Source organism: Colias croceus, chromosome 18 (genome assembly GCF_905220415.1).
Source record: "Colias croceus chromosome 18, ilColCroc2.1".
Taxonomy (NCBI): domain Eukaryota; kingdom Metazoa; phylum Arthropoda; class Insecta; order Lepidoptera; family Pieridae; genus Colias; species Colias croceus.
The window spans coordinates 6922052-6947494 of NC_059554.1; the positions used below are offsets into that span (position 1 = coordinate 6922052).

At 33.6% G+C, this 25443-nt stretch overlaps 2 protein-coding genes across 2 annotated transcripts in view; one reads left to right on the top strand and one right to left on the bottom strand.

Moving 5' to 3' along the window:
• The window catches only part of LOC123699625 (putative epidermal cell surface receptor), a 32991-nt gene extending 20562 nt beyond the window's left edge, over positions 1–12429 (top strand). Inside the window, exons 3-18 of the mRNA XM_045646618.1 lie at positions 2285–2766; positions 3374–3560; positions 3867–3996; positions 4346–4490; positions 4792–5176; positions 5440–5656; positions 5866–6077; positions 7734–8058; positions 8368–8566; positions 8646–8782; positions 9010–9200; positions 9420–9636; positions 9810–9913; positions 10276–10443; positions 10884–10967; positions 11314–12429. Coding sequence (XP_045502574.1) covers positions 2285–2766; positions 3374–3560; positions 3867–3996; positions 4346–4490; positions 4792–5176; positions 5440–5656; positions 5866–6077; positions 7734–8058; positions 8368–8566; positions 8646–8782; positions 9010–9200; positions 9420–9636; positions 9810–9913; positions 10276–10443; positions 10884–10967; positions 11314–11321 — 3191 coding nt within the window. The 3' untranslated portion in view covers positions 11322–12429. The remainder of the gene's footprint in view (positions 1–2284; positions 2767–3373; positions 3561–3866; positions 3997–4345; positions 4491–4791; positions 5177–5439; positions 5657–5865; positions 6078–7733; positions 8059–8367; positions 8567–8645; positions 8783–9009; positions 9201–9419; positions 9637–9809; positions 9914–10275; positions 10444–10883; positions 10968–11313) is intronic.
• Positions 12430–15171: 2742 nt separating this feature from the next.
• The window catches only part of LOC123699680 (neuroendocrine convertase 2), a 46606-nt gene continuing 36334 nt past the window's right edge, over positions 15172–25443 (bottom strand). The window contains exons 8-14 of the mRNA XM_045646690.1: positions 23773–23885; positions 23135–23335; positions 20272–20347; positions 19358–19515; positions 18632–18796; positions 17452–17569; positions 15172–15658 (exon numbers count right to left, since the gene is read on the bottom strand). Of these exons, the coding sequence (XP_045502646.1) occupies positions 15488–15658; positions 17452–17569; positions 18632–18796; positions 19358–19515; positions 20272–20347; positions 23135–23335; positions 23773–23885 (1002 nt within the window). The 3' untranslated portion in view covers positions 15172–15487. The remainder of the gene's footprint in view (positions 15659–17451; positions 17570–18631; positions 18797–19357; positions 19516–20271; positions 20348–23134; positions 23336–23772; positions 23886–25443) is intronic.

Sequence of the window (25443 nt, forward strand, 5' to 3'; positions counted from 1 at the left end):
TTATTTGAGATGTTTCGTGTTTATTAAATTATGTTGAAAATATTATAATAGTGAAGATAAAAGATTTTTTATTTATGACAATATTTTGAACTCTACATAGAGCGTGATCATGCCTGACCAATCTAACCGTATTTGCCCGGAATAAATCGAGATTTAATTTGCGTTTGCGATTTCTAAATGAATAGTAATTATTGTGTTCGCGTAAAATAAAATACAAGAAATCGTTTAATAGTATTACGAGTACATTATATAAACAGGATGCACCAATTAAATTGAAGTATAGTTATATATAACCTTGATTATTCGTGATTTATTGTCATGGCAACATTAGAATGTACCTAAAGGTTATGAATGTCATGATTGTAGAAGATGTTCTCATTCTGTATTTATTTTATTTATTTAATCATTTATTGTACCACACCATTTAATATTACAATGTACAGTATTAATATATATTTGTATGGATGCGAAGTACAAAAGGTGACCTTATCGCTTAAAAGCGATTTCTTCCAGGCCACCTAAGGTAGAGGATAGATATATAATACATATAATTAATGTAACGCGGGTGGCTGAAAAAGTAAAAGAAAAAAAAAATATATATTATTATGAGATAAAAATAAAATAAGAAGTAAGTAGGTAATATAATATATTACATAATAAAAACCTGTATTAATCATAATAGAATACAATAAAGTAACTATAGTGTGTATAAAATTATAAATAAATAAAATACATAGGTACAGTTAATATTATCAAGGAAATGCTATATTTAAAAAATGCTGGTGTAAAAGATTTTTAAAGGACTTAAGAGAGGAAGCTCGTCTTACAGCTAATGGCAAAGAATTCCAAAGTCTGACAGCGGTTACAGCAAAGGAATTTCCGAAGTAATTAGTTTGGTGGGAAGGAAAGCTAAGGATTAGGTTATTAACAGAGCGAAGGGAGTAACTATCTGAATCAAGGAATTTGAACTGGGTTTTTAAATAGGAAGGATATTTGGGATCGAAAAGGATAGAAAATAGAAGCTTCAACGTATTTGCATTCCGGCGAAGTCTTATAGGAAGCCACTTGAGTTTTTTTCGAAATTGGGAAACGTGGTCGTATTTACGAAGACCGTAAACAAAACGTACACAGAAATTTTGGAGACGCTCAAGTATCTCTGTATTTATTATTTTATATTTTTACTAGCTGTGCCCCGCGGTTTCACCCGCATGGATCCGCTCTTGTTAGTCTTAGTAAATGGACTATCAAACACTGAAAGATTTTTTCAATTCGGACCAGTAGTTCCTGGGATTAGAGCGTTCAAACAAACAAACTCTTCAGCTATATAATATTAAGTATAGACCTACATAGATAGATTTAAATCGTTAAATCAACAATTAACTTTATTTCGTTTATCTATAAACAAATCTCATCTAAATGGTTTAATGAACCAAAAAAACGTTACAAACAACATCAATTTTATTATTATAACGGTTATATTGATTTAAGATAACGGATCCGAAGCAAAAGGCCGATTTTTCATCAGGCGGCTTTAAGCCAGCTGAGCGTGTAAGACTTCGAACTCATTACCGTAACATTACATGAACGAAAATCATTTATAACTAGTCACATTCCTTGGTATAACATTGTCTTATTACAAGCGGATAAAACTAAAGTATTTATTCGCTAAGCAATATGCGCATAAATTCATGCTTGGTAGTTGATATGGGATTTCATTTTGTGCATTAGATCAACTTAAAAGCTTCTCTTATGTGTCAAATTTCTTTAATATCTTTTCTAACGTAACTGTGTGATTGAATAACGAGAATCTAAATAAACATACTTTCACATTTATAATATTAGTACTAGGATAAGCAAACGAAGTTCGCTTTCATTTCTGTCATACTGACTACTCTAGCTGGGTTTACATGAATTGAACTTTAATTTATCTATACTAATATTATAAAGCTGAAGAGTTTGTTTGTTTGAGCGCGCTAATCTCAGGAACCACGGATCCGATTTGAAAAATTATTTCGGTGTTAGATAGCCCATTCATCGAGGAAGGCTATAGGAGTATAGGCTATACACGCTAAGACCAAGAGGAGCGGAGCCACGTGGGTGAAACCGCGGAGCGCATCTAATTAGCTTAAGAAAAAAGCAACTTACGATAAATGCCATTTTAAATTGTTCCTTTTAATGTGTGAAGGGGAATTTTTAAATAAATACAATCAACCTTAATACTAAGTTCACTCGTAGATCAATGTGTTGTTTTTTCAATTAATAATAGTTTAATATTTATTTTCAGGTAAATTAGTTAGCGACGATGAAGAAGGCCAATCAGTTGTAACCACACCTTCGATAAAAGAAGTGCGACCAACTACGACTGCTGCAACTCCGACAAGATCGACTCCAAGAATTAACGAGAATGTTCTAGAAAATAAGACAGTTGAAATTACCACAGAGCAAAATGAAGTAACCGAAACAATAGTTAAACCTAAGCCTAGACTTCTTAATTTAAACGTAGACGAGTTACAAAATTTTGCCAATGCATTGCATAACCAAACAAACCAGAGAGAACCAAAGAAGAATATAGATGATTTAAGTGATGTAAATATGGATGGCGATGATGATGATGATGAGCCTCCGAAAATATTAGTACAAGAAAGAAAACAAAATCACATTCCGGATAAATTTTATTCCAATCTTCAAGCACCGTTTCATCCTTTACTTAATATGGATAAATCTGATGAGATAGAAACTTGCAAAGTGAACGAAGTAACGTATAAGGTATGTACCTAATATGTAATTGTAATAACTTGTGTGTTGTAATTCCACTATTGCGTTGATGTCCTACTCGCTCATAATAACGATGCTATTTATGAAATGTTGCTATTTGAAGTATTTGCAGGCAAACAAATATTTTCAAACAAGTCAAAATGGGGTATTGGTAACTCGCGAATTGTTATGTATTGGTAAACATTTAGAATGAGACCAAATTGTTTGATAAGCAAACCTAATTGATCAACTTTGCTAAGAATTTACAAACATGTTTGTTGATTTCATGGATTATTACGCTAACAATATGAGGAAGGGGTTGTATGTTAAGCATCTATAATTTATTTTTAATTTTACTTTATACATCTAAAGCATTATTATATTTACTTTTACATCATAACTACTCTTTTTTACTTTAACTGTTTATTACTGTTGCTCATAGTCGTAGTGGCTTAATTTCTTTTGCGTTTTACCTCTATAGTTAATGAAAAATCTATTTTAGAACTATTATAGTTCCTCACCACATAACAACGCAAAACACATTTCACACAAGACTCTCGTCTCGTCATTCTGAAATGTGACTTACTCTTTTTTCGGCTAAAACTGTACATTTCGGTAGCTCGGCGAGAGAATGGACAGAGGCTGCGAGGAGACCTGCGAGTGTTCGCCCGGAGGCGTGTTTGAATGTTCGCCGCGATGCAAGCACCCGTACATTCGCAGAGGCAGACGTATAAACGATCCTTTGTGCTTCGAGTCGCCGGTTGATGAATGCTGCTCTATTATGGCATGTGCTACTAATAATGGAGGTGGGTTTTTGGATTCCATTTCTGAAATATTTGTTTCAGGAAATAAATATGTGGTTAACGAAAAAATTTGATGCTAATTTTGAGGATAGTTTTGTGTTTATTTTAGTCTTAGATGGTTTAAATTCACACATTTAAACCTGTAAGAACTCGAGGTTTACTGCTAATTAAATATTGCACTATCTAAACAGTAATTAATTTGTAATGTCTACAAAAAACCTTAGACAAAAAAAAGATTCTCTCGCGAGCAGATTTAGATTTATTTATATCATATTATATAAAGTATATAGCGATTTTTTATATTTTCAGATTTAAAACCGACATCATTAGAAATATGTCGCTATGGTAACGACACCTACCACGTAGGTGCTAAGTGGAACATCGGTTGCGAACAGACTTGCACCTGTGAACGAAACTCCATAGTGACTTGCAAGCCGAGGTAAATTTATTTTATAGCGTTGAACCGGTATTTGTGTAAATAAACGAGTATAATGTTATATCCGCGTTGCGATGTTTATGTTTATGTGATCTAAGATGTCTTAGTTATTTTTAATTTTTATTTATGTTTACAAATTTTTAAAGATGTATATTTATATCTTTTATTGTTTTTTTTTATTGTACTTGCTTGTCCTACTCGTACTAATTTAACACAAACATGATGCTTCCAAACTCTTGAATGAGCTTAGTAGTTGTTCATTTAACTAAATATGAATTAATATTAACACATATTTCACAATGGTAAATACTGTTTCAAAAACTGAAGAAATTAAAATGTCCAATTATTTCAGATGTCAACGCATAGCCCAATCAGACAGATGCATCAACGTGCAAGACCCAAACGACGCGTGTTGCGAAATACAGATCTGTGATGTGTCACAAGACGTGCACGAAGAGCCCATGGATAATGTCACTGTTTCCACATCTACTACTCAGGTACACTTAGTTTAAGTATTATTAACTGTTTAGAGAATGTACATGAGGTTAACCTATAAGTGATTTAAAACTCGGTGTCTATTTTCTATCCAAGAGGCAAGATGACTAAAGTAGATAGGTGTACAGGACTTATAAGAGGAGTAGATAAATTGAATGGTGTTTGATTTGAAAGATAATCCGGAAAGAGATCAAGAAATGTACGTACATAAAGCGTAGATTTCTATAAAATGGTCATTGTTTTTTTTTTTATTTAAATTAACTTAAATTAGGTATTTTGGTTATAATTATAAACATTTTCTAGGGCCCAGCACATGAGAAAAACTCCATGGAAAGTTCAAAATCAACGATGCGTCCACTGGTCTTATTAGAACCAATAGGCTCTATCAAAGTGCTACAAAACAACAGCGTTCAAGTTAATCTCATACATCCAAATGATACGGAAGACCCTATACACTTATTGCTCAGTAGCGATGGAGGAAAATCCTACCAAGATGTCGAACTAAGATATTCAAATCTCATACTAAATTTGGAAGGTGGTAAAGATTATATTTTGAAAACAAAAGAAACCGGAACGAAATTCAACTTCACTATAACAGCATCTGATGTTGGTAATGAACTACCTGACGAGGAACTATACAATGTTACAAAAGATGGATGTTATCACGACGGACAATTTTACGCAGTTGGTTAGTATTCATTAATGTTTAAATTAAATTAAATGACAGAGATATGAATCTGACAGTTACTAATACATACGCAACTACATACGTTAAGTTACTTATTATTTATCTATTCATAACATCAGTTAAGCATAACAGTTATATTTCCATTGCTCAATACGATTAGGATACAACAATCGACTTTCGAGCGCGTGAAAGCGTTTGTTAAGTATTAATTACAAATTCATTAATGCGAATACAGTGTGGTCTAAATGCATACTAATTTACAGGCGAAGAATTTAACATAGGATGCACGGAACTATGTGAATGTACTGGGCAAGATACGCGTGAATGTGCGCCTTTACATTGTCCAAATCACGTCGGATTGGAGTTAGTGTCCAAGGGTTGTGTGAAGTGGGCTCCCAATCCTCCGCCGCAGCCACCGAACTGCTGTCCTCGTACTGCTAGATGTTTGAGTGATGGGACTTGCCATTATGAGGGAGTTGCGTAAGTAGAAATTTTAAATCAAATTAAATTTCTGGTAAGTATAATAATTCCTAATTTAAAATTGTCAAATTGCTTCATGTGGCTGAAGTAAAAGTAGTATTTATGTAGTTATAGTTAATAGATTAAATTTATAGTGACTGAGAAATAAAACTCTTTTTGTACTTAAACATTTTATTGGACAATCAAAGCTTTACAAGATAATTTTCCAGGATACCCAATTGGAGTGAGGTACCAATCGCACTATCGGGGTGCGAACAACACTGTTTCTGCGAGAATGGAGAATTGGATTGCCAAGAAGCATGTAGCCCGCTACCACCACTGCCTCCGCAAACATTAAGGTGTCCTCCGATGCATAGACCGGCACCAGTAAATATATCTAATGACGAAGACTGCTGCAAGGAATGGGGTTGCGTGCCACATGGTAAAACAATTTTATATTGCTCTTCAATTTCATATGTATATTTACCATTATCATTTGCAAACTCATTGTCATCCAAAACATTTCATAGATTCATAATTAGCTAAGTACAGTCATCGTGGTTGTCAGTACTTCCATTCATCAACATTATTAATAACTCCATATCACGTCACGCATGTTGAATTTCACAGTAACAATTGCTTATTTATTGCATGTTTAATCATTCATCGCTCATTACTTACAGCTGGGAACACGAACGCATCGGCTTTACAAAACCATTTTACACCGTCTCATTTAGAGAACATTCATTATGTTACGCCAATAACACCGGTGCTGCCTGCGACCGCTACATTTGTCTTACCAACGCCCCCCCACACCACGGAAGCAATGAATTTCAATAAGCGATTGAACGTAGGGAATTTCGATTTTTATAAACGATTACGTCCTCTGAAGTCAGGCATTCCGAAATATTTGAAGTCCACAACTGCACTTACTGTTAACAATACTTATTCTGACTCAACTGAATATACTGGTCATAAGGATCCTATGAATATTACAGTATTTACTCCAGATGATGAGCAACATGATGCAAATTCTCACTTTCAAAATATTCATTTATTAACGCCTCCCAAGGGTGACAGAGACGGAAATGTCAAACAAAGAACTATGAAACCAGTTCCTAAAAAATCTCATTCTGGCTATGCAATTGTCTCACACGACCGAGCTCCTCTTAAGCAACCAGTACATAAACCCGAATCTCACGGTAAAATGCAACAACACAGTCAATATTCTGCTATTAATAATGAACATTTTCGTAATAAATATAACATGGTAATAAAAACCCATGAACACTCTCCTATCAGAAAAGTACCCATTTCTCAAGTCAAGAATCTGAATTTTTTTTCACCAGAATTTAATAAAAAGATAGTTTTCAATCCCCTTGATACACCTAATAATGATGCAGATATGGTTGATGCTGTCGATAGTAAATATCTCTTTGAACCCTCGCGTAATAAATCAATCGAAATGAATTCGTATTCATCCACACATCATTCAAAATCACATCCCAGTTCAAACAATCATATCATCCAAAATAGTCAAGGAAAGTATGTGACTATATTACGCAATAAAGACGTGCAATCCATCAAATCCAACGCTGTAGAAACTGCTTCATGGAAACCAGATATTCTTAAACATTTACTTAAAAAGGATCCAAATCCATACGAAACAGTTTTACTGAGAGCCCTTCCTAAAACACAAATGCATTCAGCAATTAAAAGTTCGATTAGTAATCCAAGCAATTCTGCGGTTAAATATTCTACTATCGATCTTGAAAATATTCTTAGCCAAATGGAAATAGAGTCAGAAGTAAACAGAAACCTTGGAAGATCAGCTGAAAAGAGCCGAACAACCGCGGCAGGTCAGTGACCTCGCCTTGGTGTCACTTCTAATCTTATGTGTAGATGGCTGTTTTCTATCTCTGTTCTGTCTACAAAATAAGATTATTTATACATTTATAGCATTTAAAATTAGGAACTATTTTATTATCTTGTTTACCACTATTCCTTTTGCACACCATCTCATCTTACGTCACATTGTTCAATTAGTATTTTACTAACAAATTTTATATTTTTAACTCAAATAAAATAATAATTACAGGTCAATTACCACCAGGATTCCCAGGAAAGCAGCCACCAGGCTTCCTTCCTACTATTCCCCCTGATAATCGATATCCATCTGAAGACAATCCATTAGAAGATTATGAGCAGAATAATATTCGCCGGCCCATTGACAATCCTTTGGAGCCTGCATTAGCTGGCCTTCCACCTGGCTTGCCTCTACCTAGTTTCGGGGAAGAAAATAAAAAGCTAACAGTGATATCTTTGCAATCGGATTCACCGACGAGTATCAAAATGTTGTTTGGACTGCCTCCTGTTTTAGTCGGTTTGCGTGGAAGTGTAGATTTGAGATACACAGATACAGAGTAAGTTATATACTTTCATATACATTACTAAATCAATCAAGGAAATATAATGTTTTAAGAATGTCTAGTATATTTTATAATTAACTAGCTTTCCGCCCGCGGCTTCGCCCGCGTTTTCAAAGAAAAACCCGCATAGTTCCCGTTCCCGAGGGATTTCCGGGATAAAACCTATCCTATCTCTCAAGTTGGATCGAACTGCACATGGTGTGCGAATTTTATTATAATCGGTTAAGTGGTTTAGGAGTCCATTGAGGACAAACATTGTGACACGAGATTTATATATATTAAGAATGATAATTTATTTTTTAGCGATGATGATGTTGGTCAGTGGTATTCACAAGTTTTCGCGCCAGCTGATGAAATATTAACTACGCCTCGGCTGGAATTCCGATTGAGTGGTCTAAAACCTTCCACTATGTATAGGATACGCGGCAAATTGTATCTACACAACCTACCAGTTGAACCTGAAAGTAAAATTTATACTATTCGGACTCAGGACTTGCCATCTGTAAGTACTACCTTCATAGCTTTTTTTTTAAACTTTAGAAGTGAATATATTAATAATGAGTTCTTATGATCTTTTTCAGGCGGAACCAGCAGAAGAGAAACGCAGAGAAATAGACTGTAAGTTGAGGGTAGTTGATGTCAATGATACTACAGCCCACCTAACGTGGAGACACTTTACAGAAGAGGAGCTTCAGTTTATAGACGGCGTGCAAGTTCGGTAAGAAATGAATTGATTTATTTGTATTTAAATTAGGACATAATTTAAGGATGATCTACAAGTCACTTTTTATAAGCGGGAATCTATTTTCTTGTTCAAATCAAGACAATTTATGTTGTTGAAAATGGGTTCAACCGTTAAAAGTGTGAATAAATGTTGCACTATTTAGTGTTAAATTTGAGTAATTTTAGATAATTTATTATATTTTCACTGTTTATATATTACAGATACCGACCAGTCGGTACACCGATATACAGCATGACTGAGCTTCTCCATCACAGTCGTTCAGCAGCAGACCTTATAGATCTACGTCCTGGCAGCAAATACGAGGCTTCTATGGTTCTGATCCCACCCACTCGGTCTGCTACAGAACTGTTTGATTCTGGTCGTGTAGAATTTGTTACCTCTCCTTATATTGGTATGTATTTGTTTGTGTGTCTGTGTAAATTATATATGTGTTATATTTAAAATGATCTGTAATTAGTTATATCCCATAATTTAATACATTGATTGGGATATTCTATGTAAATTTTATTGAAGAGCAATCATCATCTATCATCATAATGCATGCGCACAGTGTAATAATTAAAAAATAAATTCCTATAACAAAAATATAAAAATAACTCCAAACTTCCAGACCCATACAACTGGACGGTAACAGTAGAAGCGCGTACCGTCGGCTCTGAAGCGGCTGAACTCACGTGGCGCGGTGTACCCTCGCCTGCGGAGCGCTGGGTGCGGGTGTACCGAGCGGCGCACGCGTGTGGAGCGAGGAAAGAACATGATGACTTTAGACTCGCTACAAGGGATCTGCCACCGGCTATCACTTTGATTGGTTTGGAGCCAAACTCTAGGTAAGTAAAAGATAGAACACGGGCATGGGGCGCTGGGTGCAAGAGTACTGAACACGAAAAGGAACTTGACGAATTTAGACTGGCCAAAAGATACCCTAGTTTTAATCTTGTATTAAATCATTACTTATATTGATAGTTATAACTTCTTATTTCTAAATGATATATTTTTGCAGGTGTCGTGTATGGCTTGAACTGTTTTTGACCAATGGAAAAGTCAAAACAAGCAATGTGTTGGAAATACACACGAAATCTTTGGATTCCCCAGAGCCAGTTGACAGTAAGTTTTTCTTCTTATGACGACTAACCCCTTGACTAACCCTAATTTTTATTGACTTTATTACATAACTCGTTAATATTTCTGAACTTTTTATTTAGTTAACTGTTTAAGTGTAATGAACAATGACTACAACTACTTTTTCTCCAATCAGCCTAACATTATTTCTACTTACAATACTCTAAACTAAAACCTATGATATAATAAAAGGATAGACGGCTATACCATTATATCGCATTTTATAAATCCTCCAATTTCTTTTACTCTTGACTTTCACTTTTGTGTTGACATTTTGGATCGTGTAGAACATATCTAAAATTTTTAAAACATTTCAGTTCCTAAGAAAAATACTCAATTTATTTCAGACGAAATAGAAGCATCCTCAATAGCGGGTAGTCGTGGCGCGCCCCGGGGTGACTACTACGGTGCGCTCGTGATCGTCGGCGTTGTAGCCGCGCTGGGAGCACTAACATCTGTATTGTTGCTACTCGTTGTTGTTAGGCGACACCGCCCGCACTCCGTGCCGATCACGCGTAAGTGTACATATATAATAAATTAATTATTAGTAGAGTAAAAGTGGGCGTCATAGCCGCGCTGGGGGCGCTCACATCTGTGTTGTTGCTGCTCGTTGTGATTAGACGACACTGCCCGCACTCCGTGCCACGTGAGTATTATTTATTAAATAAAAACAAACAAGTGTAGAAAATAAATTATAATAGCTCGTTATGACTGCGCTGGGCGCATTCACATCAGAGTTGTTGTTACTCACTGTGGTGAGGCGACGTCTGAATTACCTATATCTTTATTAACAAAATTGTTTCTCGGTATAAATGTTTATAAATTGCGTAACGACTATACCGATTTTGAAAATTCACTAGTAGAAAGATTTTCAGTGTCAAAGGCTAGTAGAAATACAAAATAATTTAAAATTTGTCTAACAAACCGAGTTTCACTTACTACACGTTGTTTTCAGCTGTGCCAACAGCTCCCCGCGAGTCGTCTTTGCCCCCTTACGACAATCCAGCGTACAAATTGGAGTTACAGCAAGAAACAATGGGTAACATTTGCATTTAAAAATATAGATTAATGCTGCTAAAAAAATCTCTTTGATCTTGAATATTTAATAAGCTTTAGCATTAATTCATATTAATGATAGTTTTTACCTAACTGAACAAATACGATAAGTGTCCCTGACTTCATTCCATTAGCTATCTACATACTTCAAAATACCTGGACTACGGTCTAATAACTTCAGTTTCTAAGTACTTAATACTTACTCGGTTATTTAATTTATTTTATTCTAAATATCTAAAATTACATACAATAAAGCGTGTACATATGTACCGTCTGGTAAACCAGACCAACCAGAAAAAGACAATTTATTTTTGCCTATTTTCTTCCAGATCTTTGACAATTAAGCTCCCGTGGCCATACGAATGGGCTAAACGGGATTTCGGAACGAGCAATCGACGTGGAGCGTCCTAACGGCCGGCCATATAATGAAATGGGGGTTTAATGTGTCCAAACATATTGTTATATGTGTCTATATATGTAAATAATTATGGACAAAGTGTAAACGAAACATTGCAAAATACTTGGTGCAGAATTAAATGTGGTGAACTACAGGAAAGTATCAAAAGTGAATGCAAATTAGTTTATGTGGTAGCATTTGAATTTGAAATAGTAGGTACCTATATTTCTTGTTTTCTATTTCATTTGTTATGACTATGTTTACTGTTGGATTTGTGAGGAAGATAGTTAATCGTCATATGCTAGTATTAGTGTTTAAGGCGATTACCTATTTATTAAGAATGACATGATTTATCAAACTATATATTTTCAATAATTGTTTATATACCTACGAGTGGATTTCCTTAGTCCTTACACAATAGGTCTATGTTAAAATGTATGATTTGAATAGCTCCTTTATTTATTAAATATTAATATTGAAAAAAAAGTGCCTGAAAATTCGTATCATACAAGAAATGTAAATAATGTTGATATTATTTAGTCTAATTAGAAGATAAGTATATTGTAAAAATAATAAGACTGTCTTTTCTTTCTTATTTTGTCCACACTACATTTCTCATTATTATTTATTATTACCCACACTTGCAAATATTTAATTTGAGAATTATTAATAAAAGATGAAAACAATAGGTATTATGTGAAACACCAATGAACATTATTTATGTAAATAGGGCAGATTTTAGCATAATATTAATTTTATTATTGACGTAAGAATTAAAAATGTCTATGTCTTGGTATTTTTGGAAAAGTGGCCGCTCAAATCAAGATGACGGACTTAGTTTGAAATACATTCGATGTTCTTTTTTTCTGAATAATCTTTCACTGAATTTTTTTTTTCACTAATAAAGATTCACCGATGTTATTGGTCTGATTGTAAGAATTTTAGTTACCTTGTTGGGATGGTGAAAAAATAATAATGAATTTAATAGTTAAATCGCTGAAACCTGCCACTTGTTATTAATTAATTAAGCAATAAATTTTTATTTAAATCAACTGAGTTTTATTTTATTATAAATAATAAACCCAATATAACAAGTCCTTTTTATCAACATATTACACAACTTCCTTTTTTGCACTTTTACTGAGTTATCCTTAGGTAGGATACTAGCTGTGCCCCGCGGTTTTACCCGCATTACTCCGCTCCTGTTGGTTGTAGCGTGATGATAAAATATATCTATATCCTTCCTCAATAACTGGGCTATCTAAATCCGATATAATTTTTCAAATCGGACCAGTAGTTCCTGAGATTGGCGTTTTCAAACAAACAAACAAAGTTTTCAGTTTTATAATATCAAATATAGATATCACAAATGGGGGATAATTTAGTTATTTGTGGTTAAGAAAGGGAAAGGATATTAATTAGAAAAACATGTTTTAATTCAAATACAACACCAAATCACATTATATTTTCTATAATAATACATAATACGTTTCTCTTTATATGATTTTATGCACTTAACTACATTTGTAATTTGTATTAAAACTACTTTTATGCCCAATATAAAACTTTGTGATACTATTATATTGATTATTAATATATTTGAATAAATTGCTTTTAATGGAAACGTTAAAAAATTTTGAAATATTATAATTATGTTCCTATAAAATGTTTCGTTTTAACGTTTGATGTTGGGCCCAAAAGGAAGATTACATTTTTTATAATTTATTTATAATTTATAATTTTATATAATAGATTTTTATGGTTCACACCGGATATAAACCATAAAAATTCTTCAAATTTACTTCTTTGCTGGGTTTAAAGAAGTAAATTTGAATGATGAACAAATAATTAAAAAAAATATAATGGAAACTAAATCGTTTTTGTTACAAAATACATTAACTTGAACTAAACTTTAAAATAATAAAAAAAAATATAAATTCCTTAAAATTGTTACAGTAAATCTTGCTCAACTTCTATTCAACATGATAATTACTTTTTTTGTATTTTTCACAAAATATTGTTCACATACAGATCTGATATGTTACCTTTTTTATGTTATTCATAGATTAATGTATGAAGAAGATGAACAACATTTCTGATGATTTGATAAAATGAATTTAAAATTAAACAAAATATATGATATCATTTTTCCTTTACTCGCATTATTTCTTATATTTTAAGGAGACCGAAGCATTAAGAATATATATATAAAAAAAAAAAAAAACATTTTAACGTCATTGTTTGCCAGTGCATCCATTCGCTATATTTGTTAAAAAGAAACGAAAAATAAAGATATTTTTTTAACTAACTTGTGCCACAAGTTATAACATAGGAATATTAGTTTAATAATTATAATAATAAATTTCTTTCCCTTTTTTAATTACATAGATACTGGCCGGATTAAAAACATTTGGCCTCTTAATTGGTCATACGTAGTATTGCCATACGAAGCTCTGTTTTTTAAAACATGCCAAAATTGGGAAAGGGAAAAATATAATAATTCATTTCTTGAAAGGATTGATTTTTTTCTAAAACTTCATTGAAATCCGACAACAGAATAAAATATTGATAAGGCAGTGATAAAAAGGTTAAATAAAAATCACGTAATAATTATGCTGCATATAGTTAATCTTAAAATAAACATTTATATTTTCATTTCAAGAGTTTAACATTATACTTTAGTATAATTTATTTTAGTTATATATTCTTTATTATTTGGAGGTTCTAATACAATGGAATGGATGTTAATGTAAATATAATATGTTATAACAAATCAACAAGTTCATCAAGTACTTAGTTATACTTTAAAACAAAGTGGTACATTAAATAAACTAAAAAAACTCAAGTCCCAAAAAATCAAGCACATACAACATCATAGAAATTTATCGTTATAAATAAAATAAGGACTTCATATTTTAAATATATAGACGATAAGCACTTTATAAAGTAAGTATAAAAAATAAATAATTATTTAAGATTCTTTTAATGAAGCTTTAAGTGGAAAAAAACTAAGTACACATTAAAATAAATAAAAAAGTAGAAGAACATCTTAGTAATTTATTACATTTGCCATTTTGAGTACATATCGTAGCGTAGATAAATACTATCTAAATTGGGTATTTCTTCAAGTAAGTAACCCGTTATGGAAGAGAAAAAACATTATTTCTATAATTTATAACAAACAAGTAAACAAAAGGAGAAATAAGAAAGATAATGAAAACTAAACCAACAATAATGAACAAAATCGAAGAACCAAACATTTATAGCCTCGTATTTATGATATACACCTATCTAATAAAAAAAAAATTGAATGAATTTGTTTCAGAGTTGCTAGCAAGTTGTTACCAAGTTTTCTTCCGAAGAGGAACAACTGACAATACTTAAACAAAATTTTTTGCAATATTATTCAATATTCATCGTCAACAATATAGATCTATATTCTCAATAAATGTTTACCATGAATACAAGGTTCTAGTAGCAAAAACAAAACAAAAGGTAAACAGTAATATTTAGACTGCAGCTAAAACAGAAGATAGAAAACGAATAACTAAACAATGTAGGATATAATATAAGTTTAGGTCCGTGAGTTGTGCTCACAGCACATTTTATATGTTCTGTGGTTGTGCTCATACGCCTTGTCAAAGAGCTAAATAAAACAAACAAACATAAATAGCCAAACAAAACTTCACAGAAAAATTAGTAAAGGAGATTGAACTAAACAATGTAAGTAGGATAGATATACATTTAAGTCCGTGCGATATTTTCATGCGTCTTTTCACGACCGCGAGCTTGAAGTGCGGCTTTTGCGGCTGTAGTTAAACAAAAGAAGTAACAAAAACAACAGCAAAAAATACAACTAAATCGGATAAGTAGTGGGTAAACACAGAAAAAGTAGTAAAGAAGACAGAAGAACAAAATGGTGTAGGATCGGATATACGTTTAAGTCCGTGCGTTGTCCTCATGCGCCTTCTTGACGACTGCGAGCTTAAAGTGCGGCTCTTGTGGTTGCAGATAAACAAAAGAACCTAAATAACAAAACAAAACCTAAACACAGAAAACGTAGAAAAAATAACGGAAAATATAAATAAATAGGATGTCATATACATTTAAGTCCGTGCGTTGTCCTCATGCGCCTTCTTCACCACAGCGAGCTTGGAGTGCGGGTCGTGCGGCTGCAGCAGCGCGTAGGGCGGCGCGCGCGTGCCATGCAGCACCAGCGCCCAGCCGCGCACCCAGCCCGACGTGGCGCTCGGACCCGACCCGCCGTTGAACCGCGCCTACACATACAGTCGACTCTCGTTAATTCAAACCTGCGATAATTCGAACCTCTCTATAATTCAAAGTTATCACGAGGTCCCTACAAAATCTCTTTATATTTAAAACTAAATCCATACATTTTTGTGCACTTGGTAATTCGAATGAAAATAGTAAAATACCATTGCTATATAACAAAACGACGCGTTTTCGAACTCATCGGCGTCCAACACTCGACAATTCAAAGTTGCAGAGAAAGAGGCGGAAAGATTGTAAGCAGGTAGTCAGGTAGGTACATTTTGCGACAAGTTCAAACTTGTTCAATGAGCCGTTGTTTTTGTTATGATTAGTTTCACAGAGCAAGTAATAGTTTGACTTTACACTTCTCACGAATTGGTATGTTTAGTTATCATTCGGTTACTGTAGAATAGCATTTAATAAATAAAAAATGAATTTGAATTTGAATAATTGATTAACACTTAATAATTCGAAGTTTTATTTATTTTCTCTCACAAATTTCGAACCATTTGATATTTCAAACTCTTAATAATTCGTAATATTTTGAGAGTCCCTCGAGTTTCGAATTAACGAGAGTCGACAGCTGTACCATGTTATTATCACTACATAGTATAAAACAAAGTCGCTTTCTCTGTCCCTATGTCCCTTTGTATGCTTAAATATTTAAAACTTTCATGGTTAATTTGTAATCTGTGTATTGGAAAATTGAAATGTATGTGATAATATAATTATGTATTAATGTAATTTGAATATAATATTGTATTGCAATACCTGCATGTAAAATGTATAAGTATGCAAAAAATTATTTGATTTGATTTGAAACTACGCAACGGATTTTGTTCCGGTTTTTATTAATAGATAGAGTGATTCAAGAGGAAGATTTTAGTATATAATTTATTAGGTTTTAGACAAAGCGGGCGAAGCCGCGGGCGGTAAGCTAGTAAATTTATAAAGAACTAGCCTTGCGCCCGCGGCTTTACCCGCTTTTAAAAGAAACCCGCATAGTTCCCGTTCCCGTGGGATTTTCGGGATAAAACCTATCCTATGTGTTAATTCAAGTTACCCTCTATATGTGTGCTTAATTTCATTATAATCGGTTCAATAGTATTTGCGTGAAAGAGTAACAAACACACACATACACATCCATCCTCACAAACTTTCGCATTTATAATATTATTATTTAGTTGGTTAGGATAGGATAGGATAGCATTATTTAATTATTTATTATTTATAGTAGGAAAAGATAATACATTTAAATTCATATATTTTTAATTCTAAATTATGCACCTTTTAAGCAGGGGAAAGTATGGTATGGTTTTACGAAACCACGATAAGTGTAAAACTATTTTCACATTATAAATATTTAACTACAAGTTTTCAGAATAATATTCCATTAAAGGTTTAAAAATCGCGCTACATGCAACATGATGCAACACACAGACAAAAAAATTGATTACTATCCAATATGTTTAAAACATAAATAAGACGATAGTTTTAACGACACAATAAAATTATAACAAGAAAAAAAAAAATTGGTTGTCTGTAAAGTCGGTTTACTGACGATAGTGGAACGTGACAACGTCCGATTGTGCTTCTTTGTCGCTCGTTCCGCGCTCTCGCTCGCACTTCAAGCCTTACATGGAACGCCTCAGATGAGTCAGAGCGAGGTAACGCCGCATGAGTCATGTTTTTTCGTGCGTGCAGCCGGCTTTATCGAATTATAAGACGTTGTCACGTCAAAAACTTTAACTTGCAAAGCTCTTATTTAACAAACATTAAAACTTGATAAATTACTCACTTCTAAAGTCCATGTTCCTTGTGGATATTCACCCCACGTGTGCGTTGTCATGAAGGGCCACTTCGTGAAGCCATCTCTCATATCGTCATCGTTCGCCCGCCTACTCAGTATCATTGATCTGAAACATTTAATTAGAATTTTCATAAAACTCGGTAAAGCTATTGCATAACTGTGCTGCTTGGAGGTTTTTTCGTTACGGAATTTTTACATTTGGTCGCCGCGCTCAAAGTCTGAGATAAAAGCTATGCAATAGCTTAAAATTATTCAAAAGTTAGAAAAGTAATTGCTTTTCCCCACGATATAAACGTATTTTGGAATTTTGGGTATTTTTAAATGATAGAGTCTTCAACTCTATATCTAACTCTACGTGACCAAGTCTCCATAGAGTATAGCTTAGATGTTTGTAATGATAAACATTGTCGTGTGTGTGCTCATTTTTATACAATAATAGTTCTTTTCGTCTGTTAGAAAAACTTCTGCATGCTCGCCTCTCTTTGACATTAACTCTACTTACCGATTAGTAAGTAGTTAAATACTTTTCTCCTCGGTCGTTCTGACCGCACACGGTATAATCAATATGCAACATCACACTACCATCTGATTGGCTACAAGTATTGTTATAGTAGAATCTATATTATTGACCGACCGGTTGGCTTAGTTGGTAGTGACCCTAGTTGGCCATCCAAGCCAGAGATCGTGGATTCGATTCCCACCCAGGTCCAATATTTGTGTGATGAACATAGATGCTTGCTCTGTGTCTCGCTGTTAATTATGTTTATAAGTATTAATTTAAAATTATATATGTATATAATTATTTATGTATTATTAAATCAGCCATCTGGTTTCCATAACACAAACAAAAGCTACCTATGGAATCAGATCGTGTCATGTGTGAAAATTGTGCTGAAATATATGTATATACAGTGTGGAAATTATCGGTGGGCCCTGGATTCATCCAGGATCCTTCCAGAAGAATAAGATAACAATTATATATTTTTTAATTTTTATTAAGTTCGATTCCCGGTTGATTTAAGTGAATTTTCGAAAATCTTTGAATGCAGTTCTATTTCTTTTTAAAAATAAAGTTTTGTTTCCTTTCAGCAAAGCTATCTTCAGTGTTTCAAGTCCTTTCCCTCCAGGGCCCATCGAAAATGTCCACACTGTATATCGTAGTAACAACCTGGTGCCCATGGGGCTGGTGAGGAAGAACTCGAGGTCGCCCCGTCGCGTGGCGTTGGCGCTGACGACCGCCTGCACGTGCTCCAGGTAGCGCACCTCGCTGGCGCCGCCCGCACACGCGGTGGTATCGATGTGCAGTGTTACACTACCGTCCGCGGGGATTTCCCTAGCAAAATCGGATAAGTAAAAGTATAAATATTGTTTTAAAGGTATTAAGGCGCTGCCCTGAGTGAGCATTTCATTCCACTCACACACACACGCCGCGCCACAGCTGCAGCCCGACGCCATACGCGAATCATTACGAACGGGCCTCGGCCGGTAGTGTCGGTACACAGGCGTTCACGCACACATGCGTACGTTTTTGGTTTGGGAATAAGAATTTGCGATTTACACGAAATCTATTGATTGGACTAAAAAAATAACACAGTATTATCTTAGTATGTTACTTTTAGAATTATTTGCTGAAAAAACAGAATGATTGCATGTAGTTTAGTATGGTTTTTAAGCATCAAAAGATTTTTTTAGAGGTACCTTTGTGATTTTTTTCTATCGAGTAAAATAAGTTGTATTGTGTTTTCAACACACTATCTAGCTAGTTTATCTCCTGAAGAATATTATATATTTATCTGAGATTTTTTACTGCAGTTAATCATATACTTTAAAGCATTATAATTTAGCAGCAAACTCGCGTTTTGCTCTACTAGTCACCTTAATGAATTCAACTTACGTATGAGTATTAACCGATCCAGCTTCACAATGATACCGGGGTGGGACCGATCTCCAATTCGCCGCTAATGCCGTCATAGCGCCTGCATCCAACACGCCAAAACCGAACAGATGGTTGAACTCCAAGCCTACTCCGTTCATAGTCCAATGGAAACGACCCTGATAAAAAATTTTGTTCTAAGTACCTCTCTTCTCTGTTCATAAAGTAAGATTTTTAAAAGTCTGAACGCTGAATGATTTCTTAACATTTAACACGCCTCTACTTATTCTCAGGAAAGGTCTCTAATGTAGTTTTTGATCCGAAATTAGTTAATCTAGGTCCAATCCCATACTATTTCTAGGAACCTCTATTTTATAAACATTGCCAAATACTCAATACAAGTTTAGTGTAGCAATGTTCTTACTACGTATATAAAAGCTTCAGTGATCAATATGAGCGCGGAATAGCAAACCAAAGAGAAAATAATGAACGAAAATCTTAAAAAACCTGAAATCTTTTGTGAAGAATAAGCAGACTTTGATACTGTTATAATAACAAATTGGACTAAAATTATCTAAAGGGAATAAAATAAAAGAATAAAAAGTAAACTGGTATAACTGAATCTATGAAAATCCCCATCTCCTCTCCTGAATTTACTACCTAAATATACAATTACAAGAGGCAAAAATCTTGTATGAAAACTTTTAAATACCATTCATTTTTTCATCAAAACATATGTTTATGTTTCAAGAAATGATATCAAAGTCAAATTAAATCTAAAATACAGAAACTATTCCTATCGTCTAATATACACTAAGATAAGCCAAAGGTCACGGGGAATCAGATCGCATCATAGACATCTAGATTCAGGATAGAACTAACATCATTTGCATACAGGTGCTTCAGTTAATTGACATAGAGATAACAAGCCTTACCTTTGCGTCGTAAAGGGAATTTCTCTTAGATGTTAATACTGTTAAATGCTGGATATCGCGCCAGGTCAGGTTGGGGCTGAAAACAAGAATGTTATTTAATTTATCTACACTAACATTATAAAAAAAATTGTTTGTTTGATTGTAATGAATAGGCTCATAAACTACAGGACCGATTTTAAAAATTCTTTCAACATTCGAAAGCTACATTATCCACGAGTAATATAGGCTATAATATTATATTATCACGCTAAGGAGGATGGGAGGGTGAAACTGCGCGGCACAGCTAGTAAGATATAAAGGAAAAATAGAGTTAGCGTATTCGTCAAATAAGACTATTTTACATAAGTATTATTCTCTTGAGACTTGAGAATGCGGGTTCAATAGTGAAGAATAAAAGAACAAAGATATTATAATGAAGGTATTTTATTTACTCCATCCAGGCCAAGACTCTATATTTGAATATATTTCTGTGTATATCTAACTAAGTTCTGAGCGAACTTGTTACAGAAGTTTTCGCGTAAAAGAGCAACAAACATCTACACAACTCATATAAACTTTTCCACCTCTAAGTAAGTAGATAATTATAAGTTTAATATGTTATTATGAATACGTGCTTTATACCAAGTTTAACTTTCAAAAAGTAATAGCGAAATATCAATTCTATTAAAAAATAAGCTCGAATATTCAACCCTGTACAAACGAAAATGTTTTTAATTAAGCGAACCTTTATTACAAAAATAATTAATAGAGATTGTGAAATGTTAATGGAAATCTCGTGCCCATCAATATAGTATTGTATTCGGTCCAGTAATTTTACAAACAATCAGCTGAAGCTTAACAAGTAAATTAAATTCTGATGAGAAAAAAGTCTGATTTCTTATATTTTTTTTTTGTATCTACATAAAATGGAAAAGGAAAATGGGATTATTTAAATGTAAAGGTTTTAATATATTTTCTCAATTTCAGATAGGTGTTATAATTATGAAGTTATTTATTGTATACCCTTGAAAAGAAGGTTGCTTCAAAATTAAATTATTTAATTTACAAGTAGATAGTATCTGTTTTTCACTTATGATAATAATTTATTAGCTATCATGATAATTGATAATAGTGGTATTTCCTCTTAGAGCATTAAATTAATGCTCTGAGTATTTCCTATTCAATCCATACTATATAATATTATAAATGCGAAAGTAACTCTGTCTGTCTGTTCTGTTACTCAATCACGCCTAAACTACTGAACCAATTTGCATGAAATTTGGTATAGAGATATTTTGATACCCGAGAAAGGACCTAGGCTACTTTTTATTGCGAAATAAGTACCACGGGCGAAGCCGGGGCGGACCGCTAGATACTATGTAGGTAGATACGTAATATGTTTCAAAACATAGCTTATAAATTCCCAAGAGTATCTCCTGTAACAATATTTCCTGAGGTCAGATATTCAGAGTATAAACTGTAGATAATACCGAGTATACAAACAGTAAACTAAATTGTGATACAGAAAGCCGAGAACAAAACCGCTTCGGGTAGAGTAATAAACATTTCTGCAGTCTCTGACTAATATATAGTTATCTGTGTTCTGCAGTGTGCTACATTTTAGACATAAATCAAGTTTTGCATAGTTAAGTAAAATAAGGTCAGTATAAAACGGAAACTTAGATAAATACTAGCCGACCAGGCAAACTTATCTCTATGGAGTTTTTAAAAATAGTTAAACATAATATAGACTTCACAAATAATATACTACGACATAGACTTCACAATATACAATTGCGTAATATAAAATGTACTAATTTGGTCAAGCCGTGGTACCGAGGAATTTGATAACTAGCACTGTAATACGAGAATTTAATTTAAAATTATTAAATAAACAACCTCATGATAATACTGTAAACATGAATTTGTAAAAAAATGCATGTGAAAGGAAAATTATAAACAACCTTCACTAAAATATTTGTTTTTCTAGTCTGTCTATTCATCAACTTGATTTCACATTTTTAAAACGGTTCGATGGATTTTAAATTTTTAAGTAACCTTCAGCGGCTCAATCGGCTTATAACGACTGAATTGGAATAAATTCCATAGTGAAGCCAATTTAACGAGGATTCAAATAAATATGCAAGCATTTTTTAATAAAAATCAACACGATCACGATTTTGATCATAAAGAATTTGATCATCAAAAATAAACAATACAATATTTAACTGAAAGTTACAGATAAATTATGGATTTGATAAATTTTGCTACAACTGAATTTACTGGTACATTCGTAAAACTATTTTCGCAAATCGAATTTTCCGTTATTAGAACGAATTTCGCTCGACGCGTTAATTGATTCCGAAGCGCGTAGGCGGGACATAACTAGTGTAAAAGGAAATGTTATCTAGAAATGCTGTTCATTTTATCAGTAGGTATGTTTTTATGTACGTGTAACCCAATCTACGCGGTACACCCACTATTCTTTCGTGATAAACTAGTATAAATATGAAAATACAATGGAAGCAAATAATTAATCAATCTTATCATCAATTATTATGAACAGAAATATTTTTTTTAAGATGGACTCGATAATAAGAGCACGAAATCGTCGTAGTGCGCGTTCTGACTACACTGTTGTGAGTAAGGATAATAAGGTTGATACTCACTTAGTATGCAGAGCCAATGCGAACACGCCAGCCGCTTCAGGTGCTGCAGCAGAAGTCCCCGAGTGGGTCGCGGTACACTTCCCATACAAGTCCGTGGTCGCGACGCCCGTGCTCGAGTCGTGGGCGCCGTTGCAGTAGATACTCCCGTGTATAGGAACAGGACACGTCATCCTGACCTTCGTTGATTACACTGTTATGATTAGGGTAATACTCACTTAGCATGCAGAGCCAATGCGAACACGCCAGCCGCTTCAGGAGCCGCAGCAGAAGTCCCCGAATGTGTCGCAGTACATTTTCCGTACAGGTCCGTGGTCGCGACACCCGTACTCGGGTCGCGGGCGCCGTTGCTGAACGTGCTCGCGAGTGTCGAGGAACAGGACTCGTCGTAGTGCGCGTTCTGACCGTCGTTTATTGCGCTGTTGATTTGTAGTTAGTTAGAAGGAATTGTGGTGTGGCCGTCTATAGGGCATACAGCTATGATAGATGTTAGGTAAACATTGTAAGACGATAAAGTTCCTAAATGTTAATGTCGCTGATCGCACATTATATCAATTACAATGAAATACACAAAACAGTCCTGATAATCTATTTAATTTCAAAGGTTAATAATTTAACGTTAAGTTCCAATAAATTAAAATATACATTGAATTTTGTAATAAGTAGTTTATATTGACTTAGCTTGACCTTTAAAATATGATCAATCATGTTTTTAGTACCTAGATGAAACTAGATGAAAACGAAATTCCAATACGCATTAATTTACATTGATTGTCCAGCAAGACGATATTCATCTTCCGTGCCTCCCTGTTTAATCAAATAATACACCAATAAATAGAAAATAAAAATGTGTCACCTATTAATAGAGACGGTCCACATAGACGCAGCATAGCCGTCGCAATTACAGTCGTCATCTTCGCCGCCATCGCCGCTCGCCCACACATAGATATTGCCGAGTCCATTGCGACCCTGTCAAATCAATTAAACGTTATATTAATTGGCAATTTATATTTTATGTTTGTACAATCTTTCTTTAATGTAATATATGTTTATTATCGCAATTATATTAAAGGAAGTAAGAACTATCACTAGTCAGTGATAAATGATGGTAGAAATAAACAATATTTTCTTTCAATAGCCTAGAATAGTTCTAAGATTCCTTTATAGAGACAAAAAAAAAATAAGTTTTTTTAACACAATAGAAATATTTACAGCTTCGCATCTATTAAATTCCACATTATTCAATGAAACAATAAACAATTCTCGTAATATGCGTGTGAATAAAATTATCTCATTCATCAGATATTGTATTCGTGAAAGAGAAAACAAAAACAGTGTTCGATGGGTCTCGGGGGAAATTTGTATATTTTCTGAACCATGATCATTATTGCCCAACGGGTTTACTTGTATTCGGAATTATAATATATAATCTATTTAAGGATTATGTTACTATTTTTGTTTGAATAAAGGACATTCACATACTGATATTTCGGGAAATTTCTTTTGTAAATGGAAAAATACTTTAGGTATTTGTTTTTCTATTATCTACTAATAATAATTATTATAAAGAGGAAAGGTTTGTTATTATGAGTATGTATGGTTTTCACGCATAAACTACTGGACCGATTTGAAAAATTATTTCACCTTTAGAAAGCTGCATCTTCACTGAGCAACATAGGCTAGGTTTTATCCCGGAAACGGAACGGGAACTATGCGGGATTTTCTTTGAAAACGCGGGCGAGGCCGCAGGCGGAAAGCTTGTTTACAACACGATTATCGTCTGATAAGTTTATTTTATTTAACAATGGGATATAGTTAGTTTTATTACATTACAACCGTAATTAGTTTATTCGTTTTAAATTATACAAGAAACATGGCAGACAAGCTGCAATTGCCCCATGTTTTGAAAATGTTAAAATGAACACTATCCATTCGCTTTAAATTATGTTAGAAACACGTCAGAGCAACTGAAATAATTGTACTACTAACTACAGAATACATTTGTTGAGAAAAGCATGTTTCAAAATGTAGCTACACTGGTAATGTGTAAAATTGCAATATGCAAGCTTGTTCATTTCACGCAGGAAGCATTGTCGTCGTTATTTTTCAACTTTCAGCCATCATTTAGAAAGGAAATGACGGCTGAGAGGTTTGAAATAAGGGAAGCTAAAATGCTTTACTGAGGGGCTTTGTGGAGGCGTCAGAAGGCAAATGCAATAAGCTCTCCTTTGTCTTCAACGTTATTTTTTCTACTTTGCTCCTTTTTCAACTTAGGTACCTTTTAAAGCTAAATTAACGTCACTTTAGTTTTTTAAATTTCTCTTTCACATATTTTATAAATTATCAGATTTTTAGGAATTATTTTCTATTTCTATACCAATTTTAAAAGAGGTATGTTTGTGTTCAACTCAATTCGATTAATATTACCTTTACACTTTAATTACATTTTGCAGCGTCAAAATGAACTGAGTGAGTGTTGTGGAATCGAGTTAAACCTTAATAAATAAATCAATTTACACGGCAATTT